Source organism: Branchiostoma floridae, chromosome 8, assembly GCF_000003815.2.
Source record: "Branchiostoma floridae strain S238N-H82 chromosome 8, Bfl_VNyyK, whole genome shotgun sequence".
NCBI lineage: Eukaryota > Metazoa > Chordata > Leptocardii > Amphioxiformes > Branchiostomatidae > Branchiostoma > Branchiostoma floridae.
In genome coordinates, this window is record NC_049986.1 from 11426663 (window position 1) to 11447380 (window position 20718).

The 20718-nt window shown below is 40.4% G+C and overlaps 3 protein-coding genes and 1 non-coding gene across 6 annotated transcripts; 1 reads left to right on the forward strand and 3 right to left on the reverse strand.

Moving 5' to 3' along the window:
* Positions 1-616: 616 nt before the first annotated feature.
* Positions 617-4429, reverse strand: LOC118422090 (high affinity copper uptake protein 1-like). 2 transcript variants are annotated; one of them, XM_035829631.1, is made up of 6 exons: positions 4307-4429; positions 2940-3114; positions 2404-2667; positions 1958-2036; positions 1439-1640; positions 617-1187 (listed from the first exon to the last, which is right to left on the reverse strand). In XM_035829631.1, the coding sequence occupies exons 2-6, from the start codon at positions 3012-3014 to the stop codon at positions 986-988; spliced, it is 822 nt and encodes a 273-aa protein (XP_035685524.1). In that variant the 5' UTR covers positions 3015-3114; positions 4307-4429; the 3' UTR covers positions 617-985. The 2 variants fall into 2 exon arrangements, with proteins under 2 accessions (XP_035685524.1, XP_035685523.1); XM_035829630.1 differs by lacking the exon at positions 4307-4429 and adding an exon at positions 3669-3769.
* A 232-nt stretch (positions 4430-4661) lies between these two features.
* LOC118422093 (high affinity copper uptake protein 1-like) lies at positions 4662-9989 on the reverse strand. 2 transcript variants are annotated; one of them, XR_004831873.1, is made up of 7 exons: positions 9841-9989; positions 7737-7843; positions 6974-7300; positions 6695-6773; positions 6197-6401; positions 5492-5750; positions 4662-5307 (listed from the first exon to the last, which is right to left on the reverse strand). XR_004831873.1 is itself a non-coding variant. In XM_035829634.1 (6 exons), the coding sequence occupies exons 2-6, from the start codon at positions 7809-7811 to the stop codon at positions 5549-5551; spliced, it is 888 nt and encodes a 295-aa protein (XP_035685527.1). In that variant the 5' UTR covers positions 7812-7843; positions 9841-9988; the 3' UTR covers positions 4662-5548. The 2 variants fall into 2 exon arrangements, 1 of the variants encoding a protein (XP_035685527.1); XM_035829634.1 differs by having other exon boundaries at positions 4662-5750; positions 9841-9988.
* Positions 9990-12594: 2605 nt separating this feature from the next.
* On the reverse strand, positions 12595-20654 carry LOC118422092 (high affinity copper uptake protein 1-like). Its single transcript, XM_035829633.1, is given in 8 exon segments — positions 12595-14019; positions 14021-14053; positions 14055-14175; positions 15334-15502; positions 15799-15877; positions 16411-16575; positions 16618-16770; positions 20176-20654. Coding segments are annotated over 8 exon segments (888 nt in total). The 5' UTR covers positions 20296-20654; the 3' UTR covers positions 12595-13971.
* Trnae-cuc lies at positions 14502-14573 on the forward strand. The gene has a single exon. It is a non-coding gene; the product is annotated as a tRNA-Glu (tRNA).
* Positions 20655-20718: the final 64 nt, after the last annotated feature.

Sequence of the window (20718 nt, forward strand, 5' to 3'; positions counted from 1 at the left end):
TCCACAAACACTCGACCAGATAAACCTGTTCCACCACTTCATTGACGCAGTGCTACGTAAGATTGTCTGCAATTAAAGTCGTGCGCGTGCTGACGACCCCGATTGAGTCACAGGCTAATAGTTTAAAAGAGGCTTCCAGTAGAAGAAGACGTACTCAAAGCGAAGTGTCAGCCCAAAGCACTCGTAGATATTACTGACGCTATGGGTATTACCTAGCGTTAGTTCTAACATTGCTGCGTATAGTCTTAACACTTAGCCCTTGTTCTAGGTTGAAGGGGAGAAAAATTCAACAATGTATTTAATATCTCTGGATTACAAGTAGTCTCGCGCGTATACCTTACATGTTTTGATTATATACACGTAAATCGAATTGAATTGAAAGACACACGCTGATTTTACAAATTCGGCTATTGTCTTGTATCAAATACAAGTATATTGCATAAACGTTATTCATTGCAGACAACGTATACATGCCAGATAACAGATCGCCAACTAAATTAATGTACATTTATTCACAGTTAAGAAATGCACTGACTCAAGACAAATAGCTTACTCAAATGAAGACTAGCTGACTGCTCATTACATGTTGTATTGTATTGTAAGTATAGACAGTATATGAGACTTGATTATTCAACGCATTTATTTAGCCCTGAATAGTATTTTAGGACAGAAAACGTGATAGTTGGTCTCTATTAGTGAAATAATGTGATAGCTCCCCTCTATCACATTATTTTGCTAGTAAGAGATAAAATTGTATCTACTGGTTAAATAATGTGATATGATTGTATCAATCATTATCACATGTTAAAGTAGTTAACACTTTTTTCGACAGAAACACTTTTTGGAACTAAGATAATGTGATAAATATACCGAGCTAGCATATGCACGTTCTATTAAAAGTTGCACCGAGATTACTAGTGGAGTAGCTTGATTAGGATGAAATATACGTCTTTCCATTTCGTACTTATCACATGAAGCAGTTTCTTTAATGGCAGTGTTCGTTCCTGTCCACGGTGATGGGCCTGCGCCAGCCGAAGGCGAAGTAGCCGGCACCTGCCCCGAACGCCACGGACAGACACAGCCAGACGTTAAACGTCATGAAGACCAACATCAGCCCGTAGCTGACCAGGACCTGGACGATGTGCAGGAGAGACTGCAGCGCGTGCATGCAGTTACAGATCTGGTCCCTGTACAAAAAGATGGTTGGAAAAACATGTTTGTAGTACTGGATAAATCTCAAAGATCAGGTACAATGTGTTACATATCGTATGATTTCATTATAGCCCAGTTTCGATTCCTATAGGTGAAAAAGTAAAGCTTTCTGTCCCTTCCCCGTCAAGTAGGCAAAACTAAAGGAAGGACAAAAGCCACACGAAATAAAACAATAGTCACCGAGAGGTACTATAAGAGAAAACTATGTTTCAATAGTGTTGTTCACCTCGTCTTTGTTGGAGGTATCTCCCCGGGCATGAAGTCGACACCCAGCGTACTTGTACTCTTCTCATTAGTGAGCTGCTTCAGGTTGTGGGAGGCCGCCATCTTACTGTCCTGTGCCCGGACGATCAACATTTCCCGCCAAACCTTCAGGCCCTCGTACAGGACAGCGATGGCGAACACTCCGATACAGGAGCCAATCAGAGCTGTGTGTAGAGTGTGCTTGTTGCCATGATTTGCAATCATGCAATATATCACACCAAAGGCAAAAAGAATGAAAGAGCGGCTTTACTCTAAACAAAATGATGTTCTCAACTCAACTGCAACTAGGGTTGCAGTGGAACAACAGCATGTAGAATCTTTTATCAGACTGAAGGAAGAATCCTCATCAGAGCGCTTTTGCCTAGAATGTATATTTTTCTTTAGTCTTCACTTGTTCTTCATAACGTTTCTAAGTGTCCTGACGTTGTCATTATAAAGTTGGAAGTAGATTATGGCCTTAATGTACGTTAGAAGCACTCACCTGCCACTGAGTCTATTTTCCACTCGTAAAACAGCACGATGATTCCACTGTGGCCGAAGTAAAAGTACAAGTTGTGTCCCTAAAGTAGTGAAAGAATCACGTCACTAAATCTTAACAAAAAAATGGCACACACGTTCGACATGAAAAAAAAAAAAATCAAATACCTTGGAGACATGTACACTTACAGAGCAAACAATCAGCTTGCCAGAAAAGCTAGCCTGGATACCAGACCCACAATCCAGGCTTAGGAAACAGACTCGCATCCGGGCTAAAGGAAATGGGAAATCCGATAGATAGATTTTCACATTTGATTGCCGTTACAGACTATAAGCAATACATGCTCCTTTTCACATGTGATGTTTGTGAACATAAAGTATTGAATATTGACAATACACAAAGGACATACCCTGAAGTAAAAGCCAGCAATAATTTAACGTTCATCTTACCAAGCTGCCATGGCCCGAATGGCCTCCACCACCAGAGTGGTCCATCCCAGAATGGTCCTTGCCAGAATGGTCCTTGCCAGAATGGTTCATACCGGAATGGTTCATGCCGGAGTGGTTCATTCCGGAGTGGTTCATGCCGGAGTGGTTCATTCCGGAGTGGTTCATTCCGGAGTGGTTCATGCCGGAATGGTTCATTCCCGGCATAACCGTGTGGTTCATCATGCCGGAATGGCCCATCCCCATATTGTGTTTCAGGGTGGTTGCCTGTTTGATGCAAAACGTAAGGTAACACTATATAAAAGACTTGTGTAAGCCCTTCTTATTCTATACACCCATTTTGTGCTTTGTGAAATAGTCGTTGCCATACAATGTACCATGTACAATTGTCGTGCAATAAAGTTCTTCTATCATTATCAATAAGCAGTAATTATTGGTGAACAAACTGTGCAGAGACTATTTCTTCCGCTGTCTCCGCATGACTGTGTGCACAGTAAACGACATTGAGTATACATTACAGCTGGTAAGCTGGCACTTACGGTTGTTGGAGTCCCATAGGTAGCTTGGCAGATAACTAGGATGGCAACGAGCTGAAGAAAATGTGCCACTGTCATGTTTCTTGAATCCTGTAACCGGTATACCGTAGTACTTCGGTGTACTGTTATGTACGTTCTTCTGCCGGTGCCTCTGCGGTCTGCCCTCAAACCTTGAAACCTGAATTCGTAAAAAGTTAACTAAGTTGAGTAAAGCATTTGCTATACGTATTTGACGCACAGATGCCTATTCAAAACTGTGCGACTGTTATAGTTGTGTGTACATGTCACATTTTACTTTATTCTGTGTGTATGTTGCACGGATTCCTGTCCAACAACTCATGATGTACAGGAGATTTACGAATCAAGTATGATTTCAGCTCGCGATTCTATTATACAGTTGTGTAGTTGCCTTGCTAATTTACACCAATGTTTGTTTCGGAATTTGCTTCTTTAAAGAGACAGCTTACGACTCTAGTATACAGTGGTGTCGTGGCCTCTATTTACCAGCGGAAGTGAAGCGAAAAGACAAGGGTTTTCAGTCTTCAAGTCCGTGACGGTGTTGTCACGCCACTAGCGCCACATGGTACGTAAATGAATCACAGTGGGTTAAGTCTTGAAGTGATCGGGGACGCCGGACGGATATGAATCAACATAATGATTCATGTGGTAGCTTGATCAGAGCTCTTGCTGTGCTGTTAGATTAATGAGATCGCCTTGTATGATAATATTTACCTTTCTGACCACGCTGTTTGGACATTCGTGTTGTCAAAACTGCCTACTTTTGCCCAGAGGGCGTCCATGGTGGAGACAAGCACAACAAAGATCGGAATTTAGAGAACGACATACGAACGTAAGAAATTATGACCTTGAGCGAATGAACATTATCGAAACGGAACGCAGTGCCTGTATTACAAAAAAAATTCTCTTATAAACTCTGGGGCGCAAACCTTTGGTGAAACACTTTTAATTAAGTTAAGTCACTTGTAGAATTGGCAACACCAGTTGGAAAAGGTAAGGGGTAACCTATTCGAGACCCCCCGCACACAGCACACAAAATCACTGTTCAGTCTTATCTAACTTCGTTATAAACCTGTCCTTTACATGTCATAAAACTTCATGCACGCTACGCAAGAAAAAATATCATCTGAACTGGTAGCCAGGTGGAAAAAACAGTTGCAGAGGAAGGTGGAAATCAGCGCGGAAAGTAAACATTGGGCACTATTCGATTAGTTTAAGTCTGTGTCTGCCACGATTATCCATTTGTGCAAGTGATAACAATCCTCATTTCATAAGTACAAGCATGATGAAGCCAACATTAGCGGCTTCATTGAAAGACTAAACGATAGAAAAGCAGTGAATTCGAAACCTACCTGCACTTAATACGCCATCCGCACAACACTGGACACGACTAACCAGTTCAACTACTTCCGTCACGCACGGACGAAAAGTTACAGCTCGCTGGCTCTTACACTGTGCATGTAATTATAGTCGTGTTGGCATGTAGTCAAAGTCGGGTTGGTGACCACATTCAAGTGAATAGAGTCTTGGACCTAACTTTTTTGGTAGAAGAAGGTGTGATACAGTTTCTATGTAAATATCTATCATTTTCATGAGTAGGTTTTTTTATTGGTCTGTTTTAACAGTATAATTAGTTATGGTGTTACCCATGTTGTAGACTGTATGGTAAGAAGAATATCAAATGAAACTCAGTTGGATTCAAAGCAGTCTTGCTTAACTACAATTTATTGAACCATAAGAAGCACACCGTGTCACGCGCATTTGCTTAATTAATAAAGTGTGATACAACGTGACGTGAACGACAACAATGATCTACATGTAGTGACATCAAATTTAAAGGTAGGTTGTGATATGTTATATTCAAGCCTGTTTAGGTTATCCTCATCATTGATAGTGTGTATGGCAGTGAGTTTGTACTTACAGCGCTAAATGAACTGGTGATGGTGTTTTTTAAATCAAGTTGTTGGCTCAAATGTAGCCCAAATTTAGTTGTATTCAGTGTTTGCATAACATTACAAAGAACAATTGCATAGCAATTTACAGGCGAATCTAATTCTTGTGTATATTGTGAGATCGATTTGAAATAATGACAAGTTGATATAGATTAATTCATTACAATGATATATTATCTCATCTGGCTTCTTTTAATCAAAACTGACCAACAGTCCATTGCGACATTATATTTTCACCACAGTCCACAACATAATGCACCCAAATTTGAAAACAACGATTGGTAATTCCATGGGCATGTCTTATTGATCTCATTGGGATCACAAATAGAGTACTTTGAGTTATAAGAAACCATTGTCTTTTCATCCAGGATATATGTCACATTACCTGGATATGGAACAATGTAATCGATTTTTCTCACTAAAAGAAAGCTCATGTTAAATTTGTATCCTTAAAACTGAATGGACTTTATTGCTTGCACGACATTTGTACACGGTACAATGTGTACTTATGTCCATGTGTTAATGTGTGGGTCACAACACCAGCAATAGCTGCCTGTGACCTGTGTGTATTGTATTGACTATTGTTTACAATCTGAATAAAGTATGGCACAGACTGTAATTCTCTGTTATAGGAAGTTATGTTTAATGGCAGTGTTCGTTCCTATCCACGGTTATGGGCCTGCGCCAGCCGAAGGCGAAGTAGCCGGCACCTGCCCCGAACGCCACGGACAGACACAGCCAGACGTTAAACGTCATGAAGACCAACATCAGCCCGTAGCTGACCAGGACCTGGACGATGTGCAGGAGAGACTGCAGCGCGTGCATGCAGTTACAGATCTGGTCCCTGGACAAAAAGATGATTGGAGAAAACATGTTTCCAAGACTGGACTTGATTAACACAAGGATCAGATGCAGTGTATTACATATCGTATGATATTTCACTCTAGGCCAGTTCCGATCCTGCTATGTGAAAAAATAAACCTTTTTTAAAACCCTTGTCCTATTGAGCCCATAAATCTACGGGTTGCACATATATAATGCCTGGATGTGGGTTCAGTATATGCTTTGTGGGTTTGGGGCATCCCTCACATGCGGCATACCACAGCAAACCGCATCGATTGGGGAAGTAAATCTGCAGCAGAAGCACAGTACAGGTCAAGTTTTACTGATCTCATTAATCAACCAGCTTAGAGAGGTTACTGAACTATGCAAAATATTCTCAGCAGGACGATAGTTATTCCCTTCTTTGACACCACTTTCTCAGATTTCACCCTACGTTATGATGCTCACCTTGTCCTAGGTGTTGTCGCCCGTGGGGCAATGTCCACGTCCAGAGTGCTGGTACTTTTGCCGTTCGCAATGTTGGTCATACTGTATGAGTTGGAGGCCGCCTTCTTACTGTCCTGTGCCCGGACGATCAACATTTCCCGCCAAACCTTCAGGCCTTCGTACAGCATAGCGATGGCGAACACTCCGATACAGGAGCCAATAAGAGCTGTGTATGCAAAATAGGCAGAGTTAGGTCTGTTATCAGATACCAAAGGCACTTGAATGCGTACTGTCTATATTGTGTATTAACTTGAAAGTTCATCTGTGTTGGCAGAAGTCATTCTTGAAATAGTTTAACAATCCACTGCTGCCGCGACGTCACGTTATGCAGACTTATGATCCACTGCTCACTGAGTCACGTGTTCTATCTGCAAAACGTGACGTCACGGCAGCAGTGAATTGAAATGTGGATCAGACTACAGTACTGTCGTAATAAACGAATTGTGTCAGAAGTTTTACCTGGTACTGTATTGATCGTCCACTCCAGGAACAAAACAACAACCTCGTGGTGACCGAAGTAGAAATACGAGCTATGTCCCTGTTTAACGGCAGGAAATAGACAGCTTGATTAGTTATCTTAGATATCGTACATTCTGTGCCTTTATACTGGCTGTTTGAGATACTGGGTAGTTCGAATGGATAGTGTTCATTTTAGTCCATATCTATGGCAAAGTATTTTTCTTTTAATGTTCAAAAACACAATTTACGATTCTTTCATAGATGACGTTGTTTTCCTACCGAGCCATGGTCCATTCCGGAGTGGTCCATGGAGTGCGTGCCGGTGTGATGCATGCCGGGGTGGTGCGTGCCCGCGTGGTCTCCACCGGAATGGTGATGTGTTCCGGTGTGGTCCATTCCGTGGTGGTGAGTTCCGGTGTGGTCCATTCCGGTATGGTGCATTCCGGGGTGGTGAGTTCCGTGGTGGTGTGTTCCGGTGTGGTCCATTCCGGTGTGGTCCATTCCGGGATGGGTTCCGTGGTCCATGGTATGCTGCATGGTGTGTCCCATGTGCATAGTCACTGTGGTAGTCTCTACATTGCCAGTTGCGGGGCTGGGAGAAGGAGCCTGTTGATCATAGAACAAGACGAAATGTGATTAAAAAAACTGTCAACAACAGGATATTGATTTTGTCTACCATATTCTTGAACGCAACATTCAACGGCTTAACATCAAATCACCCTCCAAATAGTGGTTTCTTCATATTTTTAAGCAGTCGCACATTTTAATCACATTCTAGTTCGTCGTACGAAAGTAAAATGTAGGATCCAGTCTGAACACAGCCTGTCACAGGGAAATTTTTAGCCAAAGAGCTCATTTTGTAGAAAGCTTGCTGACGTAAAACAGAGATAGACGTGCGTAGAATAAAGCGATTTCCTGTGCCCTACTGGGGGCGTAATTCGTCTACTCGTTCGCCTACTCACTTGCTATTATATTGGGCACGATAAAATCTTAAGCTTCTAGTTTAGACCATAGAAGGGTTTGACGTCAGTAGTTTACGTACCTCTGTAGTAGCCCCGTGGGCGATATTGCTGATGACCAGCGTCAGAAGTAGCGCTAGAAAATGTTGCGTCGTCATTGTTGATCTCTTTGAAGTTAGTGACCAGTGATCTGGAGATAACAAAATATCAAAAGAAATGATTATTAATGGCATAGTGACTTGAGTCATTTATCCATTTGCGGGTAACGATATTTAGCGTTATGGAGTAAAAACTTATGGAGAACAAACATCGATGGACATTACATTTTAAAGGATAATTTCCTTAGAGGGCTTTTTTCCGACTACTGCAACCATTGTTTTTTTAAAGATGTGCGTAGGCACCTCAAAGGACTCAAGGCTTTATAGCTGTGCCTCAAATTATGATCGCGATTTCTCAGCTCATTCAAGGCCTGTGGACAGCTTCAGCTAGTGGTTTTTCGCCCGCTGGATTCACTTCGAAGTTATGATCGGCAAAAGTCGGAATGCTGTTAGTGACCATTAATAAGAAACGCTCTTGAGGTGGCGAGCACTTTCTGAAATACAATATGCCATGAATTTGTTGTCTCTATTAGTATTACACCACTGTCCAGTCGGTTGATGCTCCCAAAGACAATCAGTCTTACATCATTTCACTTCAGCCTTAGCATGTTGGACCAGCTTAAAGCTTTGCTATTTGTTTTATGCCGACGATACGACAATAACCTACCTAGTCCCTCGACCTCCAGGGCGTTGGGGGGACAAGGTAGCCATGGAGAGTTGTTTACAATCTACCACAATAAACCTGATCGTAAATTGTTAAAACATTACGTTGACCTGCTGCTCAGACCGCGGTTACGGCTCACGTGCTCAGGCGTGAACAAACAGTGACAGGCCTACGTGCAGAAATAAGATCTCTTCATATGGCCTCGGCTTTTCAGGTTTCAACGCTTCTTTTAGCCACGAACGAACTTTAGTTTCTGGTACGTCTTTGTCATGTGTACAAAACATATGAAAGACCCATTAAACGTCCAGTTCAGTGTGCCCTTTGTGTTCACTGGTTACGGGGATACATATTGCCTTTGGCGTTTGAAACACAATACGGTAACGTTACATGTACAAACGAAAATACTTAATCAGTAAGGGTTCCCCGAGTCACTAGTAAAGGTGGTTCAATTCACACACTAACCACCTTGGTTCACACTTTCCTGCACAACTTTACCTGTAGCTTGGCAACAGGAAAGTAACTGCCAAATGGGCTATTTGCCCGGAGCTATCGCCCTGTTATATTTCATCAAAGTCGATCTAGCAAGCTTTTGTGGTTTAACTTGGAATCATAAAGCATTCTTGGTATGTCTTTTTGTTGCCGCTATTTTGTGCAAGCTCCGAACCGATTATTTACGGTGAAACACCTGTTCTTTGACAAAAGCCGGGCTTGTGCAGAAGTGGTCTTCGAGTATGCAACCCTACCGGTTCTCATGGAAGGCCAGTGTGCACGACCTGCACTTTCAAAGTTTCCCACAAAACCATTGTTTGGAAATGGTAGGGAGGTAGGAAACAGACTTATCAATTTTTGTCACATTCCATTGTTGATGGTCGACCGGCAAGCGCTAAAGGTCGAGCGGCTGTGACGTTACAGGTGCAGGTTCTCCCATGTGTATAATTATGTACATGTAACTTGACAACCTAACCTGTCGAATCACCTTGCACCAAACCGGTAGTATTGATAAAACCTCTCCGGTCTTATGTAGCCATTGTTAGTATCATAGATCTTTAATTTGTATCTTGCCTCGAGTCTAAACAGTTTCTACCAGACTCCATTGGTCGCTGGAAAAACCGTAGAAATGGGAACAAATAGAGGAGTAAGCCGGCCAGAGCAAGAAGTACAGCCGGCTAGGGAACAACGCGCGGCCCACAGTTTTTATCATTCTACGCGTGTTTGATTTGAACAGAGGGTGTGATGCAAATAACCGACTCTAAATACAAACATGAGACGCTACTGATGATCGGGCATTTGTGAGAAGTTTCCAGACTGCCTAACGTTACATGACCCTTCATCGGTATTTAAAACATTGAATAGAGAGCTTGGAATTCTGAAGAACACACAGTCACGTTTCTACAAGTATCCGAGCTTACCATATCAACTTCTTACCTTTGCTTTGTTGTGAACAAGTCGGTGTGCTGTGAAACTCCAGACGTCTCGAGTCAGATAACTGTGTGTGCCTAGGGAGAACTAACTAGCTCGTGACGTCACACGGAGGAAGTGTGTGCTTTCCTGCACAGCCAGGGGTCATGTAGAAACCAAACACCTCATCACCATATTCAAGTCACGAGAGGCTGGGTGGAGTGACTGTGACGTCACGTGCTTGGTGGTACAATGTACCTGTCGGTGCCCGTTGATACGAACAGGTGATCATGATATCAGGTGATACTCAGGCGTCCATAGCATGGTGAGCAAACCATGTCCATAGTGTCCATAGCAAATATGAGACTGCAGTGGCTAACATCATAGCATGAAAAACGCGCTTGATAGCCTCTCTCAGTTTTTGCTCATAATAATATGGCGCACACAAGTCTTGACAAGATACCAAATGAGCACTCAAGGTAGCACCTGAGGTATATTTTATGACGTAAGTCTTTCGACCTGCAGGACGTTAAGTCCTAGCTTCACATCAACACAAAATACCCATACTTTACCTCCATTTTAATTCTTCCTAAGCTGACTAATAAGTAATCAGGAATGAAAAATTTAACGAACACTATGAGAAAAGGTCAGAAAATAGAATACAGGCAAAATACATTCTTGGACGAGGAATTTGATGGGTCTGAATATTATCTAGTTGATTTGATAACATTATATACATGCACTTGCATGCAAGCTTTATTCATTTGTATCCGCTTGTTTGTATAGATGGACTTTAGATACGAAAATTGCTGTACCTTTCTTGTTTCGAATTCAATAAAAATTGTCAATTAAAAGGTCAACATCCGGCAGGTCAGAGGAATCCACCTGTTCGGTCCCACGTAATGGGGATAGAGGTCATCGGCCTCGTTTTTGGACATAGATATCAGGTCAACGTTCGTATGGGCACTTCGTGCTATAAATAAACAACTCCTTTCAGTTGAAGGTTGATAGATACATCATATACCGTGTGTTCTGACCCTAAAATGCGTACATCTGTTTTCTTTGTTACCTTCGCCAAGAAGGTTATATTTTGGGTAGCGTGTGTATGTATGTATGTATGTCTGTAGAAGACCACCATAACTCAAGAACGCCTGAATGGATTGTATTAATATACGGTATGTGAGTAGGTCTTGTTGAGACCTAAAAACGATTAGATTCTGGGCCTCCTAGCGGCCTCTTACGGTACTGCAGCGGAACTTCCTGGTTTGATATCTCGAGTTCTGGACATGCTGCGGCAATGATTTTTAAGTGGTAGATAGCTCTTGATGTCAAGGGTAAGTGGTATAGGTTTGGGCCCCCTAGCGGCTTGTTTTGGAACTGCAGGGCAGGTTTAGTGTCAGACTTTGAAAGGGAATAACTCAAGAAGGAGTTGACGGATTGTCATGATTTTTGGTATGTAGATAGCTTAAGTGATGCTTCATATAATGACATAATAATTATGCAAATCGGTATCTAATTTGCATAATTAATTAGGAAATTTTATAAACACGCTCAGTTCCTTTATGGGACCATTGCAACATGTGACATTTGTAACTGAGAAGGAGAAGAATATTTATTATGCAAAATGAAGACCTAATTTGCATAATTAATGAGAAAATGCTATAATTTCATTGTGGTAAATGACAGTAACTTCTTACTTGTAGCATTTGGAAGTTATGTACAGGTGAACATCGTTGAACATTGATTATGCAAATGAGATCCTCATTTGCATAAATTATCAGAAAATGCGATTAAAGCCTTCTTTCTTAACATAGATTGTATACAAGAATGCCTGGATGGATTGTATTGATATTCGGTATGAGGGTAGGTCTAGATGAGACCTGGAAACGATTAGATTTTGGGCCCCCTAGCAGCCTGTAACGGGACTGCAGCAGAACTTCCTGGTTTGATATCTCAAGTTCTGAGCATGCTGCGGCTATGGTTATTAAGTGGTAGACAGCTCTTGATGCCGAGAGTAAATGGTGTAAGTTTGGGCCCCTTAGCGACTTGTTTTGGAACTGCAGGACAGGTTTAATGTCAGACTTTAAAAGGGAATAACTCAAGAAAGGATTGACGGATTGACATGATTTTTGGTATGTAGATGTCTGACGTTATGCTACATATAATGACATAATAATTATGCAAATTTGTATCTAATTTGCATAATTAATTAGGAAATTTGGTAAATGCGCTCAGTTCCATTATGGGACCATTTCAACACGTAACATTTGTAACTGATAAGGACAGGAATATTGATTGATGTTTATTATGCAAAATAAAGACCTGATTTGCATAATTAATGAGAAAATGCTATTATTTCATTGTGGTAAATGACATTTGCATCAGTTAGCAGAAAATGCGATAAAAGCCTTCTTTCTTAACATAGATTGTGTACGTCTGCTGTCTGGTGGAGGAGATGATCAGCTGATGTAATTTATGCAAATGAGAACCTTATTTGCATAATCAATGACAAACACAATTAATACAGCAGTTGTAAAGAAAGGTAGGCTTATTTGGCGAAGGTATGGGGTCGTGGAACTCTAGTTTTCACTATTTCAATTGCCGAATGTACGTATTTTTCAACTGTTTACAAGTGTTTCATTTTACTGTTATGAGATATCTGTAAGCTTTTGGGTATGGACTGCAATAAATTAATTACTGTATTCACTCCACTGTCTTTTCTTTTGAATTTCACTAGCTGACAAATGTAAAAAAAATCCAAGGAAACACATCAACACGGTCCAGAATTGCGGAGTTTTAATCCATTTCTTCCAGAAAATATTGACAAAATCTGGTCATTTCTAAATCTCTTTAAACAAATTTGTCCCATTTTGCACTGGAAACTAAACTGTGCAAGAAGTAATATTTACTGCAAAAGGTAATTTTCAAAAGACAAGACAAATATCACTGCCATCCATAAATTGTTCATATTCTTATAATCAAACCCTGGTCTCATAGGAGTCTATTCACAATTCACAAAACTATATTCTACTTGAAATATGGCACTATTGCTACATCCTTATAATAACTGTAGACTTGTCTACATTATATTTCATAATCTCTTTACAAATCTGTGCTTTTTGTCTTTTACAGATTTCAAGATCCAGCACAATCAACATAACTGCGAAGCGTTCCATTTGCCATTGGTTGGCAAATATGGTCATTTTATGAGCAGACGACATAAACAATAGTTGACAAGAATCTGTTACCTGCTGAAATCACCAAAATAGTTGCCACAATTTATCTGTGACACTGAGACAGAAATACTATACCTGTCAAAGCTCTTAAGACGTTAAGTTGCTCTTTTCAAAATTAACAGCAAATTCTAAACATAAAATCAATACCATATTCTTTATGACAATCTCTCAACTGTAGTTGATCTAATTGCTTTCAAATAAAAGAAAGAAACACATCAGATTTCTGCAAAAACTTAATTTTACAAGCTGTCTCAATATCTATACTTTTATGGATTTTACGTACATCTATATCTGTGTTGGTATAAACACCACTTTAAATCAAAATATATCAGCTTTTGCAGGCACATGGTGGTAGATTGTACAGTTGGATCAAACGACTTGTCTTCAACTTACATATTCTTTCAAAACAGCGACAAAGCAGCAACAAAGTCTTATTCCTGGAGTCTCTATGCACATCTTGTGTCTCCTTTAGAATCCATAAAAGGCTTACCGGTGGTATGTCATGAAGAAGGGACAAGGTGTAATATCATGCAATATTCTAATAGCTGTATAAGTAAGTACATTAAACATTTTGTATGAGCAGTACTAAATGTAATTGGGTGTACCACAAGATAAAAATCATATGCTGAACTTTTTGTGGATGCAACAGTTAAGGACAGAACAGTTTTTATACCATAATCTCAGTAAACCCATGTTCACCTCCTGATGTGATAGTACTTGTATCACCTGATTCAATGTTGTCCACATTATCAGACACACCATTTTTTTGTCCTCAACATTTGTCCATCACTAGCAACAAGATTCAATCATTAAACAAATTAGGAAAATGCCCTGTAACAGAATAGGTGGGGACAGATTTTTTTTACTGTTCTTAAAAGGCATATCAATGATTGATGACACAATATAGACCTCTGTCCCATCATTAATGACAATGCTCGTTGATGTCTATGACTATGGCCCGTTTCCAGCCCGAAGAGAAAGTACCCGATTGCTGCCCCTATGGCCCACGGCTATGCAGAGCCAGACGTTGTACGTCATGACACCCAGCATGAGGAAGTAGCTCACTACAATCTGCAGGACGTGTAGGAGGGTCTGGATCAGTGGGGCAGAGCTCAGGATACGCGACCTACAGGAACATGAACAGAGTCCGTTAACATTCAACCATAAAAATACAACAGATCTCATCAGCAAAACTTAAGGGACTAGAAAATTGGTGGCTGTGGAATGATGTTTACAAGCCTTTCCACTTAGAGGCTCTGAAGGATTGAACGCTTCTGCAACAAATTTCATGCATAAATAAAGTTTATTGAAAATTCTTGCCCATGGGCTAATTGCAGGTAACATGAGAGATTCAAGCAGTGTAACAACAATATCACACAGGTGTCTACTCTTAAAGACCAACTTTTTTACATCTTGTGTGTTTTGTTGTCTTTTACATCATGCTTCTATGTCTCCCATATGGTCTAGTGGTTAGGATTTGGCGCTCTCACCGCCAAGGCCCGGGTTCGATTCCCGGTGTGGGAACCAGTGAAACAACCAGAGGGGCGAGTAAGAACAGAAAGAAACAACACCCCGACTCCCGGGATTCGAACCCGCGCCAAACCCGGGCAGCCGGATCACAAATCGAACGTGCAAACCGTTCGGCCAAAGGGCTTAAGCCGTTAGGCGTCTTCGGTTTAGCAGTCCTTGAACACCACTGTTACACATCATATTCAAAGTATGAAGTCAAGAGTTACAAAAATCCAATCATTCTGGTCGCTGGCAAGTGGAAAGAAAGCCTCAAGAGTCAAGAGTCAAGGCACATTGAATAAAATCAACATCAACAAGTTAATGAGCCTACAACAATTCAAAGTTCCCTAACTTGAATTGCGATGTAGGAGGATAAACACAAGGCCAAAGCCTGGCTCTCTCTCGGAGACCCATTCTCTGTTAACTAACATTTATTACACCATGCTATGTGATTTCCTATGTGTACATATTGTACATGATGTATATATATATATACGATGAACATTTGTAAATTTGTAACCATTTTGCTATGTTAATGATAGTGCTTTTATATTGACAATGTTTACTGCAATGATTTTATATGTAACATGTATTGTTCTTTCCCAGGGCTAGCCCTTGGCAATAGCCTATGGCTAGTTGGGCAGCCCTGGCTGTCTGTAAACAGCCGAACGAATAAATAAAAAATAAAAAAGATACGTAGCAATTTGCAAAAGAGATAACTGATTTTATTTTGTGAGTACAACATGTACAGTTACTGCACTGTATCCACACCTACCCTGTAGTTTTCTGAGTCTCCACGACAGGTAGGTTTTCAGGACCAGGCACCGCGACAGAATGATAGCTCACTGTCACCATGGACTTCCTCAGAAGATGTTCCCTGAACACCTTCAGACCTTCATACAGGGCTGCAATAATGCAGATCCCAACCATCGAGCCTACAAGGCCTAACAGGGAAATAAAAAATCATAATAATCAACACTACACAATATAAACATTTAAGACATCTAAGACCTATGCTTTGATGTTTTTGAAGAATTTTAAGACATCATTGTGCATACTGCATTTAAAAAAAAACACACAATTTAAGACAAAACAAACTAAATCCAAAATGTTAATAACTTGATCAAATCATCAAGCAGAATGCAGAAAAGAGACTTATAGTTATAGATATTGAGTCAATCATCTTTTGGGGTCTTTGATACAAAATCAGTCAATGTGAGTGCAAGGTATGAGCACATACTTCCAATATCATTGATGACCCAGCCGTCAAACAGGACTACAACATCTGTGTAACCAAAGTAGAAGGACATCTGCATCATCTGCAAGAGGAAGATAGGATGTTGTACAGACATTAGGACAAAAACATGTCAAACTTACACATGAGATAGGATGTTGTACAGACATTAGGACAAAAACATGTCAAACTTACACATGATACTATCATGGTTGAAGAAGTATAAAAAAACTTGGTACATGGTTATTTCCACTTGAATGAAGTAAAATGTTTGCAATTTATCGTTAATTTATCGATACCAAAAATCTATCTAAATTGTACTGGCCCAATAGGGCAAGTGCAGGACCACATGCACCTGCCACATTGCACTTTCACTTTCCCCGGGCATAGATTTGTACAACCCTGATACCATTCTTATTACCATATATTCAAATCAGATCTGAGGTGGAATTTGCATCTATACAAGACAGTGTTACTTGTCAATGAATATGACCTTGAGTATACAATGCCATGATTACAAGAACGTACATGTAGTTAATGAATGGAAAGATATTGTTCACCAAAGTGTTAGTGTCTACTGTCAAGATGTATACCATGCAGTTATGAAGACACACATACCATGCCAAGATGATCACCATGGCTTCCTGACTCTGCCCCCATCATGCTACCATGGTCCATGTTACTGTGGTCCATGTTACTGTGGTCCATGTTACTGTGGTCAATGTTACTGTGGTCCACAGCACTATGATTCATGTTGCTATGGTCCATGCTGTTATGGTCCATGTTGCTGTGGTCCATGGTACTATCCATGGTACCATGGTCCATGTTACTGTGGTCCATGGTACCATGGTCCATGTTACTGTGGTCCATGGTACCATGGTCCATGTTACTGTGGTCCATGGTGCCATGGTCCATGTTACTGTGGTCCATACTGCCATGGTCCATCCCAGGACCCATTGTGTGCATGGGTGACATCGTCTACAAAAAAGCCAGATAAGTGTTATTAGTACAACATATACTAGTAGTAGTAGTAGGCCTTTGAAGAAACAACTTCTTGGAACTGGTGAAATATTCAATAGACAGTCAGTGCACAGTATCTAAGAAGCATTCAGTGGCAGACATACAAGCTTCCAATTTAATTTCTCTGGTTTTACCAATAAAGAAAACAGTGAGCCATCAGCTAATCAAGAAAGTAACTGAACATCCTGGGAAATGGCATTACCACAGCGTTCAGTCACTTCAATGCAACTACGGTTACCGTAGCTCATGATATTTTGTCAGAGATTTGCACGACATCTGTAAATCTACATGTAACGATAAGTACTTTTTGGACATGAAATTGACTCCTATTCTTCAAATTCCATATCATCTTCCCTAGCCTGTACTTCTTGGAAATCAAGGTACTACATTTTATGTACAGGAGAAAAATCATTTCAAACAGTATAATAAAGTCCTTATGTAAAGGCTACAAAACAAGGGGGATCAGTTTTAAGTAGGATTGATTCCTTACCCAGTCTAACCTCCTGGTTACAGCCTAACCCTGTAACCAATACAGATTTGGTGCTCCTTCAACTGGGAAAAAGTTAAGATATCTTCGCAATGCCTCAAAACACACTTAGTGGCCATGCCAACCACTGCTTACACAAGACTAAACCCATGTGGTATTAGATGGAGCTTTGAATTCCTTACACAATCCTGTATGTTGTGTCTACAGGACTTTAGTAAATGTCATATTATAAGTGAGGCAAATTTATGGTGTTTTAAGTCTTCAATCATCTGCGGTTTCTGTTGAAAATCAATTTAATAGCAATGTCTAGGTATGGAACTACATGTAGTACATAAACCACAGTACCAGTAACTGCATTAGTATTACTTTAACAGGTTAGAATGACTTACATTTACATTTAAAGGCCATTAAGCAGCTTGTTGGGGTCTATTTCTGAGGAGGCAGGTATCTCTGATATATACTTGTACAACATAGCCTCTACCAGGCTCCAAAGGTCACTGGAAAAATAGTAGAAATTGGTCAAATAAGACAAAAACACGCCAGTGGAGTCAGATGGATAGTACAGTTTGCGACCTAAGGCAAAGAACTCCTCAGCCGTCTAACTCCTATGGCGTGTTTTCTGTCTTATTTGGCCAATTGCTACTATTTTTCCAGCAACCTGTGGAACGTAGTAGAGGCTAGTACAACAGACATACATGTATTCAAGTTGTTTGGTAATTGGGACCTCGTTACTGGTATGAAAGCCTTCCCCGTTCATCATGAATTTACACCCTGCAGAGTGTGATTGTGTACTTATTGTAAGGAGATTTGTAAGGGGACAACAAATGCTGATGGTAGGCTGGTACAAGAGTAGCACACATACTGGTTAATCATTACTTGAAATAATACTTTAATCAGTTGCATACACAGTTGAGGAAAATATATCCTCTTCTCATTTGCCACTAACTTTTCACGCTTTTTCTTGTGACAAAGGGCAGTAAGGGGGGATACCAGTTTGCTAGACCTGATTTGGATGCGTATATCACGGTATAACATCCAAGAACCGAGTCTAAAAAAGCCGAATGAAGGGCAAATATATCTTCTATCCTGATATAATATGAGGATGAAGTAATCTGACAAAAAAAGGCAAAAAAAGAAGAAAGAAATTTTGACTCAAACTACATTAGCCTAAATTAATAGTATACACAATACATGTCTTTTTCCGAAAATGTCTGTGCAGCTTTTAGGTTAACTCACTAGTATGAATCATGCTAGTAATGAAATTTCAAAAAAAATTATTTAACCATGTGGCTGGTATCAAATGGAATCATTATCATGTAACCCTATAGATATATAATACTCATTTGGCAAGTATACTTCCAAATGAAGAATCAGTGCTCAAGATAATGAAGCTTAGGATCTGTTTGGCCTTGGTTTGGCTTGTTTCTCATGTGACTAAGATTTTTGCTTTGACAATGAGACACATTCAACTGGCTTGAAAACATGCCGTTCCTACATTTTCCTAATCAATGTCAACAAAACGCTCTGAAGAACGAAGTCCTGTGTGTTGAACACCAATGTGTACGTGCATCTAGTCAATCATCAGCTTATGTAAATGTACATTGCAAAGGTCAGAGCCTTGAATTAACAATCCTGCTGTGTAAGCATATGTACTGCTGAGCTGCAAAAAAGTACAGAATGAATACTTTTGTGTCTACTTCGAAGGGAAGACTTTATCTGAGGCCAAGTCTGTGTCTGTGTAAATGGAGAAAGCTATCAAAACCAATAATCAATGGCCAAAGTCAATTAGAATAAGATATGACAAGCTTGCTAGACCTGAAGGTCACATTCAAACTCAAGAAGATCATGGCAGTCATGGGGAAAGAATTTTGGCCTTAAAGGAAGTGGCAAATGTTTTAATTTGGTCTACTACATTTTGTATCCACATTGAGCAAACAATGCTGAATGATGGATGGTTAAACCAGGAAGAGTCAGAGTGTTGCTGCTATTCACCTTGTAGTGGAACATAGGTTAGTAAGTTTCCTTATTGTTACATGACCAGTAGCAGGGTATCAGATGATCTATATATTACAGGGAAGGGTTTCTAGCCCTACCCCTTTACGTTTAACATGCATGAGGTGCCTCCTCGAACCTCCACGTGCCCTTCCCAGGATTTTTATTGGGATTTCCCGGTTACTTAACAGTAACAATTATAACAGGAGCTCAGTTGCAAGGCTGCTACCAGTTGAGCTACAGGACATCTACATCTCTGAGTTTTGAACGATATTAAACAAGACAAATCTAGGGCCTCCCTCGGGAACTTGGTCACTGTAATAGTACAATGTAATATAAATGACAATGTACAACAAAATACTAGACAAGTATGATGTACGTGAAGTTATTGTCCATTTATAATATAATCAAATATTTTGGCCTGGAACTAAACAAAATCATTATCACTCAGTTCTAACACTTATCAATACAATAATTGTTTCTGAAAATATAATTTTCACAGCTTGCATTTCTGACTTGAGGTTACTACTATGCCAATTTATGGGTCATTATATAGAATTATGGCCATCATAAATTGATAATTTTCTGAGATTGAATGTTATTACAGTAATTACATTCAATCTCAGAAAATTATCTACATAACAACAAGTTAATGACCCATAATAATGATTCATTAATTAGATGATTTATTTATTTATTTATTGATCTTTAGGGTTATTAACGTAGTAACTGATTTCCAAGGGAGCCCTATTGGCGTCTATTCTTGAAACGAATCCCGACAACATATTGTAGGGGGAAATGGCGTGCGTATAAAAGGTGTCAGGTCTCACTTCTTAAGTATTCTTAAGTACACACAGTTGACTGCTTCCAGACTGTTGACTTACCGCGTCTAAGGAATGGTTCATCGTGCCGTGCTGGTGCCGCATACGGTGGTCCTGAGCCACTGCAGCGGCCACCACACAGCACACAAACACGAGCCACAGGCGGCCACCAGGAGCAGACATCGTGCGGGGAGAGAGTGGGAGGCGGTACCGCGTCGTGACGGAAGTGTTTCGTTGAGGCCGACTGACGAAGAGCGCCGTCTGATCTAGGAAAACAGTGACTGTCCTTGAAGATAGTGACGTCCCCAACCGGGCTTCTTCTTCGAGTGACAGACAGATCGTTACTACGTAAAGATAGACAGGAATTCAGCTCTTCCCCGCCCTACAGGCCACTCTCTCTCCCTCTCTATGTAGGTTATGATGAAAGGCAAACAAAAGAGGGGCTGAAATATGAGAGAAATCAAAGGTTGCTTTAAAGGAGGCGTACAGTACGCGTCACTCGTCTCTCTTGGACTGGTTGGTAGGTCAGAGGTCACTTATAGAATAGAATAGTACATTTCTAGATAGGAGTGCTAATATTTAGAAGAATAGGTACTGTGCCTTTTT

Coding starts and splice junctions, on each gene's coding strand:
- LOC118422090 (XM_035829630.1), bottom strand. CDS start 3,736: ATGGACGCCCTCTGGGCAAAAGTAGGCAGTTTTGACAACACGAATGTC. Junction 2,668..2,939: donor CCTATGGGACTCCAACAACC/GTAAGTGCCAGC, acceptor TGCATCAAACAG/GCAACCACCCTGAAACACAA. Junction 2,037..2,403: donor ATTCGGGCCATGGCAGCTTG/GTAAGATGAACG, acceptor TCACTACTTTAG/GGACACAACTTGTACTTTTA.
- LOC118422093 (XM_035829634.1), bottom strand. CDS start 7,811: ATGACGACGCAACATTTTCTAGCGCTACTTCTGACGCTGGTCATCAGC. Junction 6,774..6,973: donor CCGGAATGGACCATGGCTCG/GTAGGAAAACAA, acceptor GCCGTTAAACAG/GGACATAGCTCGTATTTCTA. Junction 5,751..6,196: donor GCGACAACACCTAGGACAAG/GTGAGCATCATA, acceptor CTTTTTGTCCAG/GGACCAGATCTGTAACTGCA.